Here is a 19,373-nt window from a genome sequence, read left to right on the forward strand (position 1 = left end):
ACCAATCAGAAGTCAAGGGTCGCGGGCTCGGAGCTGGGGCGGGCCGAGGTGCTGCAGGTCAGTCGCTGCCACGCCGCGCGAGACCTGACCGCGCGAGACCTCACGGCGCGACCGTCCGCCCCCATCCCGGGCTGCTGGGCAGCGGACGCCGCCTCGGACCGCGGGTCGTGCACGGTGAGCGGGCGGGCGGGGGAGCGGCCGGGGTAGGGGGGCCGCCCCGAGCGCAGAGAGGCTCCCCGCGGGCCGGGGGGTCGGTGCTTCGGACTCAGAGGCCGCCGGTGCGTGAGCGCTGCCCCCTCCTCCCTGACCCCAGAGCTGGAGCGCGGACACCCCACGGGGGTGCGGTCCGCTGGACCCGGGTGCCCCCTGCAACCCGCTGCGCCCCGACGCCCCACTCAGCCCAGCGGGAGCCCCTCGGAGCGCCCAGCAGTGAGTGCATCGCTGTCCTGGAAAACCAGACTGGACTTGCCCTGCCTTTCTGTGCCCCGACCCCCTTTGGGGTAAAGGCCGGGGAGCCTCTGGGTTTTTTAATTTATTTATATTTTTTAATAAATTTTTATTGATTTCAGACGGGAAGAGAGAGGGAGAGAGAGAGAGACATCCTCGATGAGAGAGAATCACGGACCGGCCGCCTCCTGCACGCCCCGCACTGGGGATGGAGCCCACCACCCGGGCCTGTGCCCCGACCGGGAATCGAACCCTGACCTCCTGGTTCCTAGGTCGACGCTCAACCCCTGAGCCCCGCCTGGCCGGGCTCGGGGCGCCCCTGGCGAGAAGGCAGCCCCTTCTTTCCCGGGTTCCACCTGGGAGAAATGGCAGGTGCCGGGGTAGAGCTTCCTGGACTTTGTGACGCGCGGGGAGCGAAGGGGAGGGAAGGGTGAGTCCGGCGTCCCCCGCGCAGAGTGTGGAGTGTAAGGGCCGGCCCCCGGGTTGCAGGGCAAAGGTGGTGAGGTTCTGGCAGGAGGCCTGGCGCTGGCACCTTCTCGGGGGGCTGGGTAAGACCCGGTTGGCGGGGGGCGCAGACCAGCTGCCTGTGGGATTCGGAGTCCCTTCTCCGCCTCCTCCACACACTCAGGAGACATTTGGTTAAACGCCTGTCTTTGTATTTATTTACTTTCCGGAACTGGCTTGATCTGGGCGGTTAGTTCCATAGTTTGGGGTCCTTCTATACAGAGCAAAAATAAATAAATAAATAAATAAATAAATAAATAAATAAATAAATAAATAAATAATAAATAAATAAATAAATAAATAAATAATAAATAAATAAATAAATAAATAAATAAATAAATAATAAAGCAAATTTGCCCTGGCCGGTGTCGCTCAGTGGATAGAGCCTCGGCCTGCGGACTGAAGGGTCCCGGGTTCCATTCCGGTCAAGGGCATGTACCTTGGTTGCAGACACATCCCCAATAGGGGGCGTGCAGGAGGCAGCTGATTGATGTTTCTAACTCTCTATCCCTCTCCTTTCCTCTGTGAAAAATCAATAAAATATATTTTTAAATGCAAATTTAAGTTAAAAAAGAAAGAATTTTAGAAGCATAGAATGAATGGTAGAGCTACAAGGGGTGATCGAGTCCAACTCCCCGAAGAGATGAGGTAGCAAAGCAGGGACTAAATTATGTTTTATTTCTCACAGTGTAACAACTTTTTTTTTTTGGTTCCATTTTTTAAAATCTATTTTTATTGATTTCAGAGAGGAAGGGAGAGGCGGGGGAAGAGAGAGAGAAACAACAATGATGAGAGAGGATCATGGATGGGTTGCCTCCTGCACACCCCCCACTGGGGATCCAGCCCACAACTCAGGCATATGCCCTTGACCAGAATCGAACCCAGGACCCTTCAGTCCATAGGCCGTCACTCTATCCACTGAGCCAAACCAGCCAGGGCCATTTTTTTCCATTGTGATAAAATACACTTAACCAGCGCGACAACTTTTATGACACTAGTCTGTCTTTATTTTGAATGCTCTAATGATTCTTTTTTTTTTAGTTTCTCTTTATTTTTATTTATTTTTTACTTTTTTATATTTTATTGATTTTTTACAGAGAGGAAGGCAGAGGGATAGAGAGTTAGAAACATCGATGAGAGAGAAACATTGCATTGCTTTACACTCATTTAGAAAACAGGACTGTTCAAGCGGAGGCTTATTTAACAAGCCCCATTCAAGGGTGTTATAGGAACACTGGAGGCCCGGTGCACGAATTCGTGCACCAGTGGGGTCCCTTGGCCTGGCCTGCGGGATGGGGCCGAAACTGGCTCTCAGACATCCCCCGAGGGGTCCCGGATTGCTAGAGGGCACAGGCCAGGCCAAGGGAACCCACCGGTGCACGATAGGGGCCGGGAAGGGACACAGGAGGTTGGCCAGCCGGGGAGGGACTGTGGGAGGGCTCCAGGGCGTGTCCGGCCCGTCTCACTCAGTCCCAATCCGTCGGACCCCAGCAGCAAGCTAACCCACCAGAAGAAGCACCTGCCCCCTGGTGGTCAATGCACGTCATAGCGACTGGTCAACCGATCAACTGTCTGCCCCGTGGTGGTCAGTACAGGTCATAGCGCCTTAGCATATCAATAGCATATTACACTTTGGTTGAATGGACTGGACACTTAGCATATTAGGCTTTTATTACATAGGATTTTGTAGAGGGAGGGAGATTGGCCTTCACCAATTTCCGCTAAGGTTCTTTCCAACGCTAGGGATTTATAATTCATAACACATTCAGAATTCTCCTGAAACCCTTAACACTTAAAAGAATTTTTTGTCCCTTAAAACTTTAAAGCTTTAGTTAAAGCTTTACCTCTTTAGTTAAAGAGTTAAAAGTAAAACCCTGGACTTTGTAACGTGTTACACACCACATTCTGAATATTGGCTTACACCAGTGTATAAACCCCCAGAAGGAATAATGTTAAAATCCCATGTCAAGTCTTAAGCCCAAATTTGGTTCCCAGAGGTTTCAGGCGCAAGAATGGTTTTGAAACCCCATTTGGGCTTTGTCACAAGATCCGATCGACTTAATTTGCTCCTGAAAGCAAATGGCCTGGTCAGAGAGTCAACATGAGGAGTGGTTGGCAGGAATGCGACGGCTGCCCTAGCCGGTGTGGCTCAGTGGATAGAGCGTTGGCCTGCGGACTGAAGGGTCCCAGGTTCGATTCCAGCCAAGGGCACGGGCCTGGGTGGCGGGCTTAATCCCCAGTGGGGGACGTGCGGGAAGCAGCCAATCCATGATTCTCTCTCATCATTGATGTTTCTATCTCTCTATCCCTCTCCCTTCCTCTCTGAAATAAAGACATATTTTTAAAAAACCAAAAAGAATGCGATGGCTATAACAGGTGGTGGGGACAGGCCAGGGCCAGGGGTATGCCAGTTTGGAGCCAGAGGAATCACTTTGGATGGGAACGTCAGCGAAGGTGGCTATGGGGGGAGTGGCAGTGAGGGTTATACTTTTCTTTTTAAAAATATGTTTTTATTGATTTCAGAGAGGAAGGAAGTGGGAGAAAGAAATAGAAGCATCCATGATGAGAGAGAATCATGGATCGGCTGCCTCCTGCACGCCCCACACTGGGGATGGAGCCCGCAACCTGGGCATGTGCCCTTGACCGGGAATCGAACCCTGACCTCCTGGTTCATAGGTCAAAGCTCAACCACTGAGCCCTGCTGGCCAAGCTTGAAATTATATTTTAACTCAAATGAATTTATATTTTAACTCAAATGAATGGTAACATAGTCCAAAGGACATCATGGATTAGGGATCTTGGGAGCTGAGTTCTTGCTCTAAGTTGGTCTGTACTTTCGGGCAAAGCCCATAACCTCTCAGGACCTAAATTTCCCTGTCAGTGAAGTTGATGGGGGTGGGTCAGGGGAGGAGTTAGACTAGCTGATACCAAGGTGCTTTCTCGGTCTGCGTTCTATCCCTGGAAACATCCCTTCAGTATGGGAAGTGGGTTTAAAATAATCTATGGGCCTGGTCAGTGTGGCTGGTGGTTGTGCATCGACCTAGGAACCAGGAGGTCAGGGTTCGATTCTCGGTCAGGGCACAGGCCCGGGTTGCGGGCTCGATCCCCAGTGCGGGGCGTGCAGGAGGCAGCCAATCCATGATTCTCATTGTGGATGCTTCTCTCTCTCCCTCTCCCTTCCTCTCCGGAATCAATAAAAATAAATTAAAAAAAATAACTTATGGCACAAGGATATTTATTCACCTGCAAAACATCTACTACTTTACCTCAATGATGTCATTTCTTAACTTTACGTGTGAAAACTGATCATCAGAAGTACAGAATCAGTGCTGAGAAGCATGGGCCTGTCTTAAGGAAAATCATTTTAATAAATATGTTCAGCCCGGCCGGCGTGGCTCCGTGGTTGAGCGTCGACCTAGGAACCAGGAGGTCAGGGTTTGATTCCCGCTCAGGGCACAGGACCAGGTTGTGGGCTCGATCCCCAGTGCGGGGCGTGCAGGGGGCAGCCGGTCCATGATTCTCTCTCATCACTGATGTTTCTCTCTCCTTCTCCCTTCCCCTCTGAAATCAATAAAAATACATGTTGTAAAATAAATAAGTAAGTATGTCCGTTACATTTCTCACTCCCCTCTCTAGCTTGTGTCCCCCCGACATAATGTCAAGTGGAGATGACCGGCGGTCGCAGGCTCTGGCCAAACCCGCGCTCAGCGAGGCGCAGGCCTGTGCCGTGGTGGAGTCCGAGTTCGGGTTCCAGGTGTCCGAGATCCAGCCACTCCCGAGCTACGACGACCAGAACTTCCGCGTGCGCGTCTCAAGGCCCGGGGACGCTGCGGGTGGCCCGACGGAGTACGTCCTCAAAATCAGCAACACCGAGTCCAGCAAGAACCCCGACCTGATCGAGGTGCAGAGCCACGTCGCCGTGTTCCTGTACGAGGCGGGGTTCCCTACGGCCTCTGTGTGTCGCACCCGAGACGGCGGCGTCACCTCGCTCGTGTCCGTGGGTAAGAGGCCCCCGACGGGCCGGTCACCGCCGGTCCGTGTACAGGAGTGGGTTTTGGTTCCAAGTAGAAATATCAACAACAGGCTCGTCAGCCCGGCCGGCCAGCGTGGCCCAGTGGTTGAGTGTCGTCCTGTGAACCAGGAGGTCAGGGTTCGATTCCCGGTCAGGGCATGTGCCCGGGTGGCAGGCTCCATCCCCAGTGGGGGGCGTGCAGGAGGCAGCCGGTCCGTGATTCTCTCTCATTGAAGTTCCTCTCTCTCTCCCTCTCCCTTCCTCTCTCTCTCTGAAAGTCAATAAAAACATATTTAAAAAAAATACTTTCATTCCTCAGACCAGCTGTATATGTCGGTGCTGTGGTGTCACAGAAAAGAAGGCAGAACCAGAATCAGGAACTTCAGGTCCCAGCACTGTCATGTCCCACACACCCTCGTCTGTGGGAATCGGGGCCTTTCACCCCCTCGATGCCAACATGCTTCGGGTGCACCTGGAAATCAGTTCCCAGGAATTTATTTTAAATATATTTTTATTGATTTCAGAGAGGAAGGGAGAGGGAGAGAAAGAAACATCCGTGATGAGAGAGAATCATGGACCAACTGCCTCCTGCACGCCCCCCACTGGGGATGGAGCCTGCAACCCAGGCCTGTGCCTCGACCGGGAATCGAACCGTGACCTCCTGGTTCACAGGTCGACGCTCAACCACTGAGCCACGCCGGCCGGGCCCCAGGAATTTTTTTCGGTTGGAAATGTTGCCTGTTTCTCTCCTGACTGTGCTCCCATTCCGTCTTACCATGCTTTCCTCCGAACCCGTGAGCCTTTCCGGTCCCTGAGGGTTAGTGTTCGTCCTGGGTGGCTAGCAGCCTGTTCCTTGGTTGGCTCCGGCAGAACCTGTGATTTCTTTTTTTAAATATATTGTTATTGATTTTTTGCAGAGAGGAAGGGAGAGGAATAAAGAGTTAGAAACATCTATGAGAGAGAAACATCGATCAGCTGCCTCCTGCACACCCCCCACTGGGGATGTGCCTGCAGCCAAGGTACATGCCCTTGACTGGAATCGAACCCGGGACCCTTCAGTCCGCAGGCCGACGCTCTATCCACTGAGCCACACCGGTTAGGGCAGAACAGTCATTTCTTCATGTCACACCTCCCTTAGTTGTAGCCCCAGGAGAAGGTGATCCCGGCATCCATTTACCAGAGTAGCTCATGGGTGTGCGGGCGGGGACCGGCAGAGTTGGGCTGTCCTTTTGCTGGGATGTAAATGGCTGATTCCCATGTTCTAAGGTTCATTTGTTCTCCTTTTTTTTTTTTTTTCCCAATATATTTTTCATTGATTTCAGACAGGAAGGGAGAGGGGGAGAGAGAGAAACATCCATGATGAGAGAGAATCATGGACCAGCTGCCTCCTGCACGCCCCCCACTGGGGATTGAGCCCGCAACCCGGGCCTGTGCCCTGACTGGGAATCGAACCCTCACCTCCTGGTTTACACGTCGACCTCAACCACTCAGCCACGCTGGCCGGGCTGTTCTACCTTCTTGCTTCGTCCTCTCAGCCCTGCCTCAGAGAACCCTGCTGATGGTTTTAGGTTAGCACTTTTTTTCTCTCTCTTGTTCTGTGAGTTCTGTCTTATTGGCAATAATAATCACAAAGGCGGAATGGCCTCTGATTTTCCTGAGACGACTTGACAGGACATATCCTTCTGTCCATCTAGACAGTGGTTCCCAAACCAAGAGCCACTTGGTGAGGCTGCTGACGTACCTCCCAGGGCGGCCCATCGCGGAGGTGCCCGTCGGCCCCCAGCTGCTGTATGAGATCGGGAGGCTGGCCGCCACCTTGGATAAGACGCTGGAGGTAAGACTTGGGGTTTTGTTTCACGTGTGAGCATTTGTTATTTGTCTGGGTGTGATTTTATATTATTTTTTAAAGTTTTTTAAAATATATTTTATTGATTTTTTACAGAGAAGAAGGGAGAGGGATAGAGAGTTAGAAACATTGATGAGAGAGAAACATCGATCAGCTGCCTCCTGCACGCCCCCCACTGGGGAAGTGCCCGCAACCAAGGTCCATGCCCTTGACCGGAATCGAACCCGGGACCCTTCAGTCCCCAGGCCGACGCTTTATCCACTGAGCCAAACAGGCCAGGGCTATTTTTATTGGTTTCAGAGAGGAAGGGGGGGGGCGGGGAGAGAGAGAGAGAGGGAGAGAGGTGGGGGGGGGGGGGAGAGAGAGGGAGAGAGGAAGGGAGGGAGGGAGAGAGGGAGGAGGGAGGGAGGGAGGAACATCAATGATGAGAGAGAATCATGAATCGGCTGCCTCCTGCACGCCCCACAATGGGGATCGAGCCCAAAACACGGACATGTGCCCTGACTGGGAATCGAACCCTGACCTCCTGGTCAACTCAACCACTGAGCCACGCCGGCCGGGCTATATTATTTTTAACATAAGCCCGAGTCAGGCTCTCGCCTTACGGGTGGTGCCCCCTGACGTCTTACAAAGGCAGCGGGACCCTGGATGTGTGACTTTATGACTGGAAGGCTTCTTTCCCGCCCGTCTGTGCTTCCCTGGTTTCCTCGCAAGATCCCGGCGTGGTCGGAAATTCACGGTGGTCTCTACGCTGCTCGCTGAGCACGGCCTGCGTCCGCAGACCAAACCCACAGTTCCCATCCGGAGGAGGCGCGGCCAGCCGAGCGCTGTGTGACGCAACCTCTGTGTGACGAGTGGGTGGGAATGACTTGCGTTAAGACTGTCTGTCCTCGCCCTGGCCGGTGTGGCTCAGGGGATAGAGCGTCGGCCTGCGGACTCAGGGGTCCCGGGTTCGATTCCGGCCAAGGGCATGTGCCTGGGTTTCGGGCACGTCCCCAGTGGGGGGTGTGCGGGAGGCAGCTGGTCCATGATTCTCTCTCATCGATGTTTCTAACTCTCCATCCCTCTCCCTTCCTCTCTGTAAAAAATCAATAAAATATATTATAAACAAAAAAAAGAAAAAAGAATGTCTGTCCTATAGAAACGCTATCACGTACGACGCGTACCCACCGAGTGCCTGTTACATGCTGGGCACCGGGGGAAAGGGAAGGAGTCCCCTGTCCGAGAGGAGCGTGTCCCAAGGGGACAGATGCACACTTTATTTTTTTAAAATATATTTTTATTGATTTCAGAGAGGAAGGGAGATGTGGGGGGAGAGAGATAGAAACATCCATGATGAGAGAGAATCATGGATCAACTGCCTCCTGCACGCCTCCCACTGGGGATGGAGCCCTTACAACCCAGGCCTGTGCCCTTGTCTGGAATTGAACCCGGGATCCTTCATTCCACAGGCTCTATCCACTGACCCACACCGGCCAGGGCCAGATGCACACTTTCAAAGGGAATCACACCTGTCTTCATCCTCTTAGGATGTGCGAGACGGGAATGTGCTTGCTCTGAGGACTGTGAGCCTGAGCCACATGAAGGGGCACCATTCGTGGATGTGTGTCCCTGGGCGAGTCAGCGTCCAGGAGAGAACGCCAGCCCTGTCCCCAGGCCTGCCGCGGGCGGGTGCGGCCTCCTATCACAGACCCCTCCGTCGTGGTTGCTCTGGCCGCCAAGAGTCTGAGCGTTTCTTGCTTTCGGTTTAGGAGTTCCATCACCCAAAGTTAAGATGTCTTCGCCGGGAGGACTTCATCTGGAACCTGAGAAACGTCCCTCTTCTGGAAAAATACCTGAGCGCCTTGGGCCAGAATCGGAACCGGGAGATGGTGGAAGAGGTCCTCCGGCTCTTCAAGGACGAAGTCTTGCCCAAGTTAAGTCATTTCCGAGAGTGTGAGTATTCATCTCGATATTTAAATTGTCAAATTTCAGCCCGCCGGCCGGTGTGGCTCAGTGGCTGAGCATCGACCTGTGAACCAGGAGGTCACGGTTCGATTCCCGGTGAGGGCACAGGCCCGGGTTATGGGCTCCACTCCCAGTGTGGGGCGTGCAGGAGGCAGCCGATCCATGGTTCTCATCATTGGTGTTCTGTCTCTCTCTCCCTCTCCCTTCCTCTGTGAAATCAATAAAAATACATTTTAAATTGTCAGATTTTAAATCATCAGGAAAAGTGTGGAGTTACAACGTAGCTTTACCGAATTGTCATCAGAACAAATTTTTTTGGAAATCTGAGGTTAAATATAAAGAACACAACTGGCCCATCCTAGGACCCTTTGCTGCTTATAATCTGAAGGCATGTATATTTTTAACATTTCTGACTGGAGCCATTCTCCGTTTCCCTTTACTCCTCTGGTTTGTGAAAATTAAGTGTTTGCAGCAGCTACATTCTCCATCTGCTGGCTTTGTATTGATGAGAAGCAAAAACACCACCAAAATTAACTGCTTTTGTCCTTTTGCAGAGGAAGTTATTTTGCTTTAAGAAAAATAGAGTTTGGTTTGGCTTATTTACTTATTATTTTTTAACCCTCACCTGAGGATATTTTCTCCATTGCTTTTCAGAGAGAGTGGAAGGGAAGGAGGCAGGGGGAGAGAGAGAGAGACGGACAGGCAGACAGACAGGCATGTGAGAGACACACGTCAACTGGTTGCCTCCTGCACTCGCCCCCACGGGGTGGGGAGCAAATCTGAAACCCAGGTACATGCCCATGACTGGGAATCGAACCCATGACCCTTTGGTATGGGGACTGTCGCTCTAACCACTGAGCAACACCAGCCAGGGCAGGGTTTGGCTTTTTTTTTTTTTTTTTTTTTTTTTTAAATCTCTGACTGCTCATCAAATGACCGGAATGGCCGTGCCTGAGACGGAGAAATGGAAAGAGAATGAACTGGGTTCTGAAGGATGGCTGTCGCACGGCTGGCTTTTCTCTCCTCGCAGGTGTCAATCACGGCGACCTCAACGACCACAACATTTTAGTGGAGCCCAGCGAGCCCGCCTCCGGGGAGGCCGCCTTTCGCGTGTCCGGGATCTTGGACTTTGACGACATGAGCTGTGGCTACTACGTGTTTGAGGTGGCGATCGCCATCATGTACATGATGATTGAGAGCCGGGACCCCATGGGGGTCGGCGGCCACGTCCTCGCGGGGTTCGAGAGCGTCATCCCGCTGACGCCGGCGGAGCGGGGCGCCCTGTTCCTGCTGGTGTGCGGGCGTTTCTGCCAGTCGCTGGTCATGGCCGCGCACTCCTGCCGGCTGCACCCGGAGAACGCCGAGTACCTCATGATCACGGCGAAGACGGGGTGGAAGCACCTGCAGCAGATGTTTGCCATGGGCCGGAGAGCCGTCGAAGACCTCTGGTTCGACACGGCCAGGTCCTACGGGTCCGGGGTCCCCGTGTGACCTGCGTAAACGTTCACACGAACCTGGGTGGTTAACCCAATGGGACCCAATCGCAGTCGACGAGGGATTTTCCTGCGCAGTTAAAAGGGAATCGATGGAGCCCTAACCAGTTTGGGTCAGTGGATAGAGCATTGGCCTGGGGACTGAAGGGTCCCGGGTTCGATTCCGGTCAAGGGCACATGCCTGGGCTGTGGGCTCGATTCCCAGTGGGGGGCGTGCAGGAGGCAGCCGATCTATGATTCTCTCTCATCATTGATGTTTCTCTCCCTTCCTCTCTGAAATCAATGAAGATATATTTAAAAAAAAAAAAAGTGAATCGATGGAACGGATCCGTGCGTGTGAAGCCACCGAGGTCTTCAATCTCATGATGATATTTTAAACTAAGAAACACGTGAACAGTCATGTTTTCCTGTCGGTCTCGCGTGCCCTGTCCATGAAACACACAATGATATTTCGAATCAGATAGTCTCTCACCATCTCTTCCAGACCTGGTCAGCCTTCTAGCCTCACCCCCCCCCAACAAAAAACAAAACCCCCAAACCTTAAAACATGAATAGTAAATAGTTCGCATAGGGGTGGAACCCAGAAAGGAGCGGTGGATGGTGAACACATTTGAAAGCCGAGTTTCAGTACAGAAATGGTGCTTGAGTGTGATGGTCGGCGCGGGGAGTCCAGCCCGTCGGGACCCGCAAGGTGGAAGGCAGAGGGCGAGGCGGAGAAGCAGGGAGCGAGGTTTGGGGGTCCCGCAGGCGCTGTCCGAGCCGGCAGTGCTGAAGGGGAAGCGGGCACAGCGAGAAGGTGCAGAGCACGATTAGCCATTGACCCCACGTTCTCCTCCGCGGGGGTTTTCGGGTGCTCCCCCCACCCTGTGTCGCCCCCTCAGCTGAGGACCCCGCCGGGCCGCCGGACCCCACCTCCCTGGTCCCATAAGGTAGCAAGCAGCCCCTGCTCCGGAGGACTTCCGCGTTCTAGGCCCCGCCCCCGAGGGTCTTTCTTGTCCTTGTCCCCGCCCCCGGAGGCCTTTCGCACCCTCGGCCCCGCCCCCGGAGGCCTTCCGCACCCTCGGCCCCGCCCCTGGAGGACTTCCGCACCCTCGGCCCCGCCCCAGAAGGACTTCCCTCTCCTCGCCCCGCCCCTGGAGGACTTCCGTGCCCTCGCCCCGCCCCAGAAGGACTTTCGTTTCCTCAGCCCCGCCCCTGGAGGACTTCCGCGTTCTCGCCCCGCCCCTGAAGGACTTCCGCGTCCTCGGTCCCGCCCCCGGCGGTTCTGCGCACGCGCGGGGGCCATATTGGCGGCCACTCGCTAACACCGGTGGTTTTCTCCCGCGGGTGAAGCTCTCCGTGGAGACCTTAACTCAGTGCCTTCTCTCCGGTGAGTCCGCGTCTCCCGGCACCGCTGCAGCGTGGCCGCCGTCCCCGCGGGCGGGCGGGCGAGGGTCGTGGGCGCCGCGGCAGAGCGGGTCCGGCCTGGAGCCGCCGCGCGATGACTGTGCGGCGCTCCTGGGCGACGGGCTGGCTGGCCCCTGGCGGCCGCCGTCGGCCCGGCCCGGCGCGGAGCGGGCTCGCGGAGCTGAGGCCGAGGTGGGCGGCCCCGGGGAGCGTGGCTTCCGTCCCGGGAAGAGCCGCGCACGGGGAAGCGACCCGGTCCGTCGGGGCCCGCGGGGGAGGTCGCCCTAACGTGCCAGCCGGGCCCGGAGGCCGCCGCCCCGCGGAGCCCCGTTTCTTGGGAGAGAAAGTCCCCGCGTCTCCCGGGGCGCGGGCCCCGCAGAGACCACGCCGCGTGCCCCGCTTGGGGCGAGGGGCGTCGGGGTCCGAGGTCTGAGCCCCGGGGCGGCGCTGGCCGGGCCCGTTACCGGTGACGCCGAGCTCGCCGCCCGCCGCCCGCCCTCCCGCGGGGCCAGGTAAAAAGTTCAGACGCTTATTTTGCTTTTTAAATCGTTGTTCATCCGCTTTGTGCTCCGAAGGAATCATGGTCCCCGGGCTGACGCCAGCCTGACCCTCTTTTTCCTTTTTTAAACTGATTTTTGGAGAGAGGACGGGGCGGAGAGAGGGAAACAGAAAGGGAAAGAGAAAAGCGTGGACGCCAGAGAGAAGCGTCGGTCCGATGGCTCGATGTCTCGCGCCGGCCGCTGCCCGGACCCGGGGTGGCACCCGCCGCCGCCTCTCGGTGTGCGGGACGGCGCGCCAACCATTGAGCAACACCGGCCGGGGCCTGACTCCCCCCCTTCCCCCCCCACGCACACCCCTTCTTCCTCTTAGACCCGGGGGTTCGCGCCGCCTCTGCCAGGACTCACGTGGGCTCGTTGTCTGTGTTGTGCTGGTTTTCTTTCTTTTTTTCAGAAAAGCACTTTGTTGGCTTCCTCCATCCCTCTTCCCCACTCCCCACCCTGGTGCCTCCATCGCCATGTTGCTGTGTCCCCCGACCTCCCGCCTGTGGACAGGGACGGTCTGACCCCTCCCGGGGCTCCAGCGCCCGGCACCACCTGCCGCACTGGGCAGCCGCTGCCCCGGGCAGCCAGCCAGATGAGCCCTGGCCAGTGTGGCTCAGTGGGCAGAGTGCCAGCCCCGGGGCTACAGGTCCCCGTTTCTATTCGGGTCAGGGGCATGGGCCTCGGCTGCGGGCTTGGTCCCCGGTCCGGGTCAGGGCGCCTGCCGGAGGCAACCCGTCGATGTGTCTCTCTCACATCGCTGTTTTTCTCTCTCTGTCGCTTCTACTCTCTCTAAAAATTAAAAAAAGAAAAGAAAAATCAATGGAAAATATCCTCGGGTGAGGACCAACAGCAAAATAAGAGATTGGACTTGACCGTGATTTAAAAAAAAAAACCAAATGAGGGGAGTGGACAAAACATTTTTCTTAAATATGTTTCTTTATTGACGTCAGAGAGAGGAAGGGAGAGGGAGAGAATCCAGAGAGAGAATCGTGGATCGGCCGCCTCCTACACGCCCCGCACTGGGGATGGAGCCCGAAACCCGGGCCTGTGCCCTGAGCGGGAATCGAACCCGGGACCCTTCAGCCCGCAGACCGACGTTCTATCCATTGAGCCGGCTACAGCGACAAAACATTTTTTAGAGTCAGTGGGAATGCTTCTTAAATTGTGAGTTTCATTTTAATAAGGATCCTGTTTTCCCTTCGCAGGAGCCGTGAAGTTCAGGAAACATGGTAAGTTGTACACCTACCCTAAGCTGTCGCCTGGCAGGACGTCCTGCTGGTAGCAGCTCAGGCGTGGATGGTGGATGGGGACTCGGGGCGGGGGGGAGGGGAAGAAGGCGGAGGGGCCTCGCCCACCGGTTCCCGCGGACACACGGACACACCGGGCTGTGTGCCAGGACGTGGAGGCGGCGTCCTGCGGGCTTGTCCGAGCTGCTCCCGTGGCCGGACTCACCGTGTGCTTCCTTTGCAGTCTCGCAGATATGACTCCCGGACCACCATCTTCTCCCCAGAAGGTAAAAGTCGTCTTGTCTGATCGGCTCACAATGTTCTCAGTGTTTGACTTTTTTGGAGGGGGCGGGCGCGGGGCCTAGGCACTTTTTTGTCGTGGCTCAGTCTCTGCCTGAAGTCACTGGTCACCAGGGTGATTCCCTGCCCACGGGAGCGTGGAGGCGGGACGCGTGTGTGTGTGGCTGCGTGTCCCGCGGACTCTCTGGGGCCAGTGCTGTGGGCACCAGAGCTGGCGTCTTGGCATCTCACCGTCGTGTCCTGCAGGCCGCCTGTACCAGGTGGAGTACGCCATGGAGGCGATCGGCCACGCCGGCACCTGTCTGGGGATCTTGGCGAACGACGGTGTGTTGCTGGCAGCCGAGCGGCGCAACATCCACAAGCTTCTGGACGAAGTCTTCTTCTCCGAGAAGATTTACAAGCTCAACGAGTGCGTGGGTGCCGGGCGGGGGGGGGGGGGGGGGGGGGCGTCCCGTAGCTCCCGTGCCCACATAGCAGGGCCTCACCGCTTGGGGAGGGGCGTTCCCGGCGACAGGAAAACGGAAGTGAACAGGTTGTGGCGTTTTTACTGGCGGAAATGTTTGAGTTTTATTTAATTTGAAACCTCTTTGAGGCTTAGGACCACGTGTAATTTTTTTTAATATATATTTTTATTGATTTCAGAGAGGAAGGGAGAGGGAGATAGAAACATCCACGATGAGAGAGAATCATGGATTGGCTGCCTCCTGCAGGCCCCACACGGGATGGAGCCCACAACCGGGGCCTGTGCCCTGACCGGGAATCGAACCGTGTCCTCCTGGTTCCGAGGTGGACGCTCAGCCCCTGAGCCGCGCGGTCCAGGCGTGCAATTCTTTCTGAGTGCAGGGACTAGCACTTGGTGGAGGAACGTGCTTGGTGTTGAAAGATTACCGTGTGGTGGTGACAGGTTTGGGTTCAGTCCATGCTCTGCTGATGCAGGCGGTGTGGCTTTGCAGCAGCTGTTTAACTTCTCTGGGCCTCAGCGCCTCCTAGTGGTGGTGGCAGTTTAATGAAATGGAATAAAGTGAATGAAACGCTAGCCCAGTGTCGGACAAGAAGCAGGCCCGCAGAGTCCCACCTCCTGGAGGTCTGGGAGCAGGTCAGATGAGCCCGTTAGTTTCGGATGATGGGCGAGCAGGACTGCCTGGCTGGCGGGGCTGGATCTGCCCAGGAGAGACTTCCCGAGTGGCGGGCCGGCTGAGAGCCGGTTCTAGGGCCTGGTGATAACTCGCCCAGGGAGGCGTCACCCTCCGAAGTCACTGCTGGGCCCCCTGGGAGGCTCGCAGGCTCGCACAGGCGCAGTGACAGCGGGTGTGGGCTGCCGGGAGCCGGGCAGCCCTCAGGGAACGGGGCAGGGACAGGAAGTGCACCCTTGGAGCCGAGCCCTGGTCCCCTCCCTGCACCCTGACCAGGCCTTGGCAGTGGAAGCAGGGGGCCTCCTCCTGTCTAGCAGAGCCTTTTCCGAATCTCCTCGGGATTTCCGCTGCTTCCTGGTGTTCATTCTCTGCCGCGGTTCACGGTGTGGGGGTGACAGGTCCGTCTGTTAAAGAGCTGAAGGGGGCGGGGTCTCCTGTCACGTGACATCCGGTTTATCCTACGATGGTAACTGTTCAGACAGAAGCTTCTGTGGCTGGAAGCAAGCGTGGTCAGGGACGCTCTCGGACGTCGCCCGCTCACACACCGACGTGTTCCTTCTCCCCCAGGGACATGGCGTGCAGCGTGGCGGGCATCACCTCCGACGCCAACGTGCTGACGAACGAGCTGAGGCTCATTGCACAGAGGTACGGCCTGAGGGGCACGGTCACGATCGTGAACGCAGAGACGGGGTCACTGCAGATCTACTCACTGAAAATGATCGTGTGATTTCAAAAACATCTACTCGTAAAGTTACTTCCGCGGGAACGTCGGGGTGTTGGCATCCCCCCGCCCCTCCCCTTTCACGTGACAAGTGGCTGTTGCCGTGTTCCCGTGGCACAGACTTCCTCTCAGAGGGCACTTGGCTTAGAACGTAATGTGTTTTAGGAAAAAGTAACCTGCCTTTTCTCGTCCCAGGTACTTACTGCAGTACCAGGAGCCGATCCCCTGTGAGCAGCTGGTGACGGCGCTGTGCGACATCAAACAGGCCTACACGCAGTTCGGAGGTAGGACGTCTGGGGCAGGTTTTATTCCAGAAAGGGAAGCGTTTTCTGGGGAACGGTAGCTTTGAGATGGTGAAAGACATTGAAAACTAAACGAGTAAATACGTTCCATGCTTTCTGCTTCATGAGATAGCCGGCTTCCACGGTGTAGATGATCATGTTTTATTAATAGGCCAGTGAGAGACCAAAATAACGGTTTCCGATCTGGAAACATTGCTTTTTGCATAATAATGGATTCGGCGCGGGGCCTGCGTCCAGGCCGACTCCGGGCTGCGTCCCAATCCTGGGAACAAAAGTGGACGTTTGGATGGAGCTGGCCTGGTGGCCGGAACCCAAAGCAGCGACGAACACGTGGCCCCACGGCACAGGGCCTCAGCTGCCGCCGGGAGCTCAGTCACATGGTGACGCTGCGTCTGGTTGTCGATCCCTGACGGCGTTTTCTGTGTGGCAGGGAAGCGTCCCTTCGGGGTGTCGCTGCTGTACATCGGCTGGGACAAGCACTACGGCTTCCAGCTCTACCAGAGCGACCCGAGCGGGAACTACGGCGGCTGGAAGGCCACCTGCATCGGCAACAACAGCGCCGTGAGTGTCCGCGGCCGGGGGTCCGGGAGTGGCCGTGAGTGTCCGCGGCCGGGGGTCCGGGAGCGGCCGTGAGTGTCTGCGGCCGTGAGTGTCCGCGGCCGGGGCCTGGGAGCGGCCGGGGCCTGGGAGCGGCCGTCGTTTGAAATCGTGGTGAATGTGAACAGTGTGTGCAGAGCTGCAGCGCCCCTGGTACCTGTAGTTGCTGTTGGCAGTGAAGCCACAGGCCCTGCCAGTCCCACTGGGTCCATCGCCTGCGTGTGTAATGAAAGGAGATGCTAACTTTTACAAAATAAATCTTTATTGATTTCAGAGAGGAAGCGAGAGGGAGAGAGAGAAACATCCATGACGAGAGAGAATCATGGATGAGCTGCCTCCAGCACGCCCCCTGCTGAGGATGGAGCCCGCAGCCCGGGCCTGTGCCCTTGGCCGGAATTGAACCCGGGACCCTTCAATCCGCAGGCCGATGCTCTGTCCACTGAGCCACACCAGCCAGGGCAAAATGCTAATTTCAATGAGAAGTGGTGAAAATAAGATGCAGCTTTTTTTACCTCCTGGTTCACAGACCCCTCCCTGAATTTTTCATGGAACCTTGCAGGTCTGAGGCCCCAGGTTAAAGACTCCATTCACAGAGCGTCAGCACCCCCACCCCTACCCAAACGCTTAAAGGGAACCCTCTCTGTCGATGTCCTGTTTCCCAGGCAGCGGTGTCCATGCTGAAACAAGACTACAAAGAAGGGGAGATGACGCTGAAGTCGGCACTTGCGTTGGCCGTCAAAGTCCTCAATAAGACCATGGACGTCAGCAAGCTCTCAGCGGAGAAAGGTAGCTGGGGCCCCTGACGTGCTTCCGCGAGGGAGGGATTGAGCGGCCGCTGCACTCGGCCTGTCGCGTGTGGGCCTGACCTGTGGGTCAGGTGGCCTCACACCCATTTCCTCAATGGAGCCTCGAGGCCTGGGAGGGGGAGTGGCGTGACCAGGTCAGCGGCCATACGCTGTGGGGCCACCAGCCACAGGACGTCCAGGCGTGAGGACTCGAGCCTGCTGTCCTCATGGCCAGAGCTGGAGATCTGGGCAGTGCTGCTTCCCGTCGGTGATTGTCTTACCGACTTCGTGACCGTGGTGTCTGTGTTCGTGTGTCCCTATGAGCATGTGTGTAGTTACGTGTTTATATGTACGTGTGGGTGGTGGACTTTACCGGAGGCGTAACGTGTGTGTTGTGGTATCTGTCCTGAGTCTACTGATCTCGTATGTGAAGTCCCCGCCTGCCTTTTTTTTTTTTTTTTTTTTTTTTTTTTTTTTTTTTTTTTGTGCCCTTGACCGGAATGGAACCTGGGACCCTTCAGTCTGCAGGCCGATGCTCTATCCACTGAGCCAAACCGGTCAGGGCCCCGTCTGCAATTTTAAATGCTTTATCTAGCTTGTTATGTCGCTGTATAAAGCAGTATTTCACAGTAATGTTTTTCAGGAATGGTAAGTCAGCAGATGAGTTAGTTTAGGAGAACGTCTCTCCTGCCCTCAGAGGATGCATGCTTCTGCCCATTCCCACTTTCCACTCCATCCTCCCGGCTCAGAAATTCCTTCTCCTTTTAGATGTCAGTCTGCTTTTTTGTCCACAGTCGGGGAACCTGCGCTTCATGCCTTTGTTTTGTAAAGGCCGTGAGAATCAGGGTAATTACTGGTCAAAGGTTCCAGCTGAGCCTGCAGAGGTCCCAGCAGGAAACGGGGCTCCCTCGGCCACCAGCTGAGGCTGGTTAGCGCCAGCAACTGGCTGGTTGTCCTGTGTCCAGGGTGACAGCGCAGCAGCTCAGGTTGGAATGGGTAGGAGGAAGGCATTTAAGTAAAAATGATCACGAAAGTGCTGAGATGGGAGGTGTTTTGTCCCCATAAAAGTGCCCGTGAGTCGTATCAGCGTCAATCCTGGAAGGTGGTGGGCGAAGGCGTGAGGCTGTGCGGAGGGAGCTGGCGGAGACGCCCAGCTGGGCTGCCGCGCGTGTGCGGCTGTAACGCTGTGTTTGCTGCAGTGGAGATTGCCACGCTGACCAGAGAGAATGGGAAGACGGTCATCAGGGTCCTCAAGCAGAAGGAGGTGGAGCAGCTGATCAAGAAGCACGAGGAGGAGGAAGCCAGGGCGGAACGTGAGAAGAAGGAGAAGGAGCAGAAGGAGAAGGACAAGTGAGACGGGGCGGGCGTCGCCGACTCCGGGCCCGCAGCGGGAGCGGCCCCTTCCCGTTCCCCTTCCCGTCGGAAGCGCTGGCCTCCCAGACGGAGGGAAGAGGGGGAGCCGTCGATGGGCCCGCGGAACTCGTCCAGTCGAATGATAATCGCTCTTCATGGACCTTTTAACCTCCCTCCCCCTTTTTTGGGAATAAAACTTGGAAAGAATGGAAATGCTGCAGGACACACTGTCTGGCAGTGATTGTGGGCACAGGGTGAGGAGGTCTGTGGTCTCCGTGCGTTCGTGCGCTGTGTACTGGCACGCACGGCGTCAGAACGGACAGGATGAGCGTCACGAGGAGGGAGAGACCGGGCTGTGCCCTGGAGGTGTCTGCCGCGTCCCCTGCCGTCGGGTAGGACCCTGCCCAGGCCCCTGGCGGGAATGTCGGGGGCCCGTCCAGTGGGTCAGAGTCACTCCTCGGGGTCGCCAGCCTTGGGTGCTGATGGCTCTTCCTCCTGGACTCGACGTGCACACAACACATACACATACATGTGCACACGGATCACACGTACAGCATGACAGGCCCAATGACGGCGAAAGCCCGGTGCCCCCTCCCTCCCTCAGCACCAACAGCCAGTGCTTCAAGCCCCCTGTGTCCCTTTCAGGCCTCATTCTCTCCTCCCCTCCGCCCGAGAGAGAGAGAGAGAGAGAGAGAGAGAGAGAGAGAGAGGGGGGGGGGGGGGATTCTCCCTCGGTTACCCCTCCTCTTAGCTACGGCTCCTGCAGCCTGCTTTTCTGT

General features: G+C 56.2%; 2 protein-coding genes across 3 annotated transcripts; both read left to right on the forward strand.

Moving 5' to 3' along the window:
• The first annotated feature begins 31 nt into the window (after positions 1-31).
• On the forward strand, positions 32-11,195 carry HYKK (hydroxylysine kinase). The gene is made up of 5 exons (XM_036355257.1): positions 32-174; positions 4,588-4,952; positions 6,658-6,797; positions 8,561-8,744; positions 9,787-11,195. The coding sequence occupies exons 2-5, from the start codon at positions 4,607-4,609 to the stop codon at positions 10,245-10,247; spliced, it is 1,131 nt and encodes a 376-aa protein (XP_036211150.1). The 5' UTR covers positions 32-174; positions 4,588-4,606; the 3' UTR covers positions 10,248-11,195.
• A 285-nt stretch (positions 11,196-11,480) lies between these two features.
• PSMA4 (proteasome 20S subunit alpha 4) lies at positions 11,481-18,811 on the forward strand. 2 transcript variants are annotated; one of them, XM_036355469.1, is made up of 9 exons: positions 11,481-11,618; positions 13,383-13,406; positions 13,648-13,690; positions 13,950-14,112; positions 15,404-15,481; positions 15,753-15,841; positions 16,290-16,420; positions 17,119-17,242; positions 18,441-18,811. In XM_036355469.1, the coding sequence occupies exons 2-9, from the start codon at positions 13,404-13,406 to the stop codon at positions 18,593-18,595; spliced, it is 786 nt and encodes a 261-aa protein (XP_036211362.1). In that variant the 5' UTR covers positions 11,481-11,618; positions 13,383-13,403; the 3' UTR covers positions 18,596-18,811. The 2 variants fall into 2 exon arrangements, with proteins under 2 accessions (XP_036211362.1, XP_036211363.1); XM_036355470.1 differs by lacking the exon at positions 11,481-11,618 and adding an exon at positions 11,860-12,147 and having other exon boundaries at positions 18,441-18,595.
• The last annotated feature ends 562 nt before the right edge of the window (positions 18,812-19,373 follow it).

This window comes from Myotis myotis, unplaced genomic scaffold (genome assembly GCF_014108235.1).
Source record: "Myotis myotis isolate mMyoMyo1 unplaced genomic scaffold, mMyoMyo1.p scaffold_m19_p_22, whole genome shotgun sequence".
In the NCBI taxonomy this organism is placed as follows: domain Eukaryota; kingdom Metazoa; phylum Chordata; class Mammalia; order Chiroptera; family Vespertilionidae; genus Myotis; species Myotis myotis.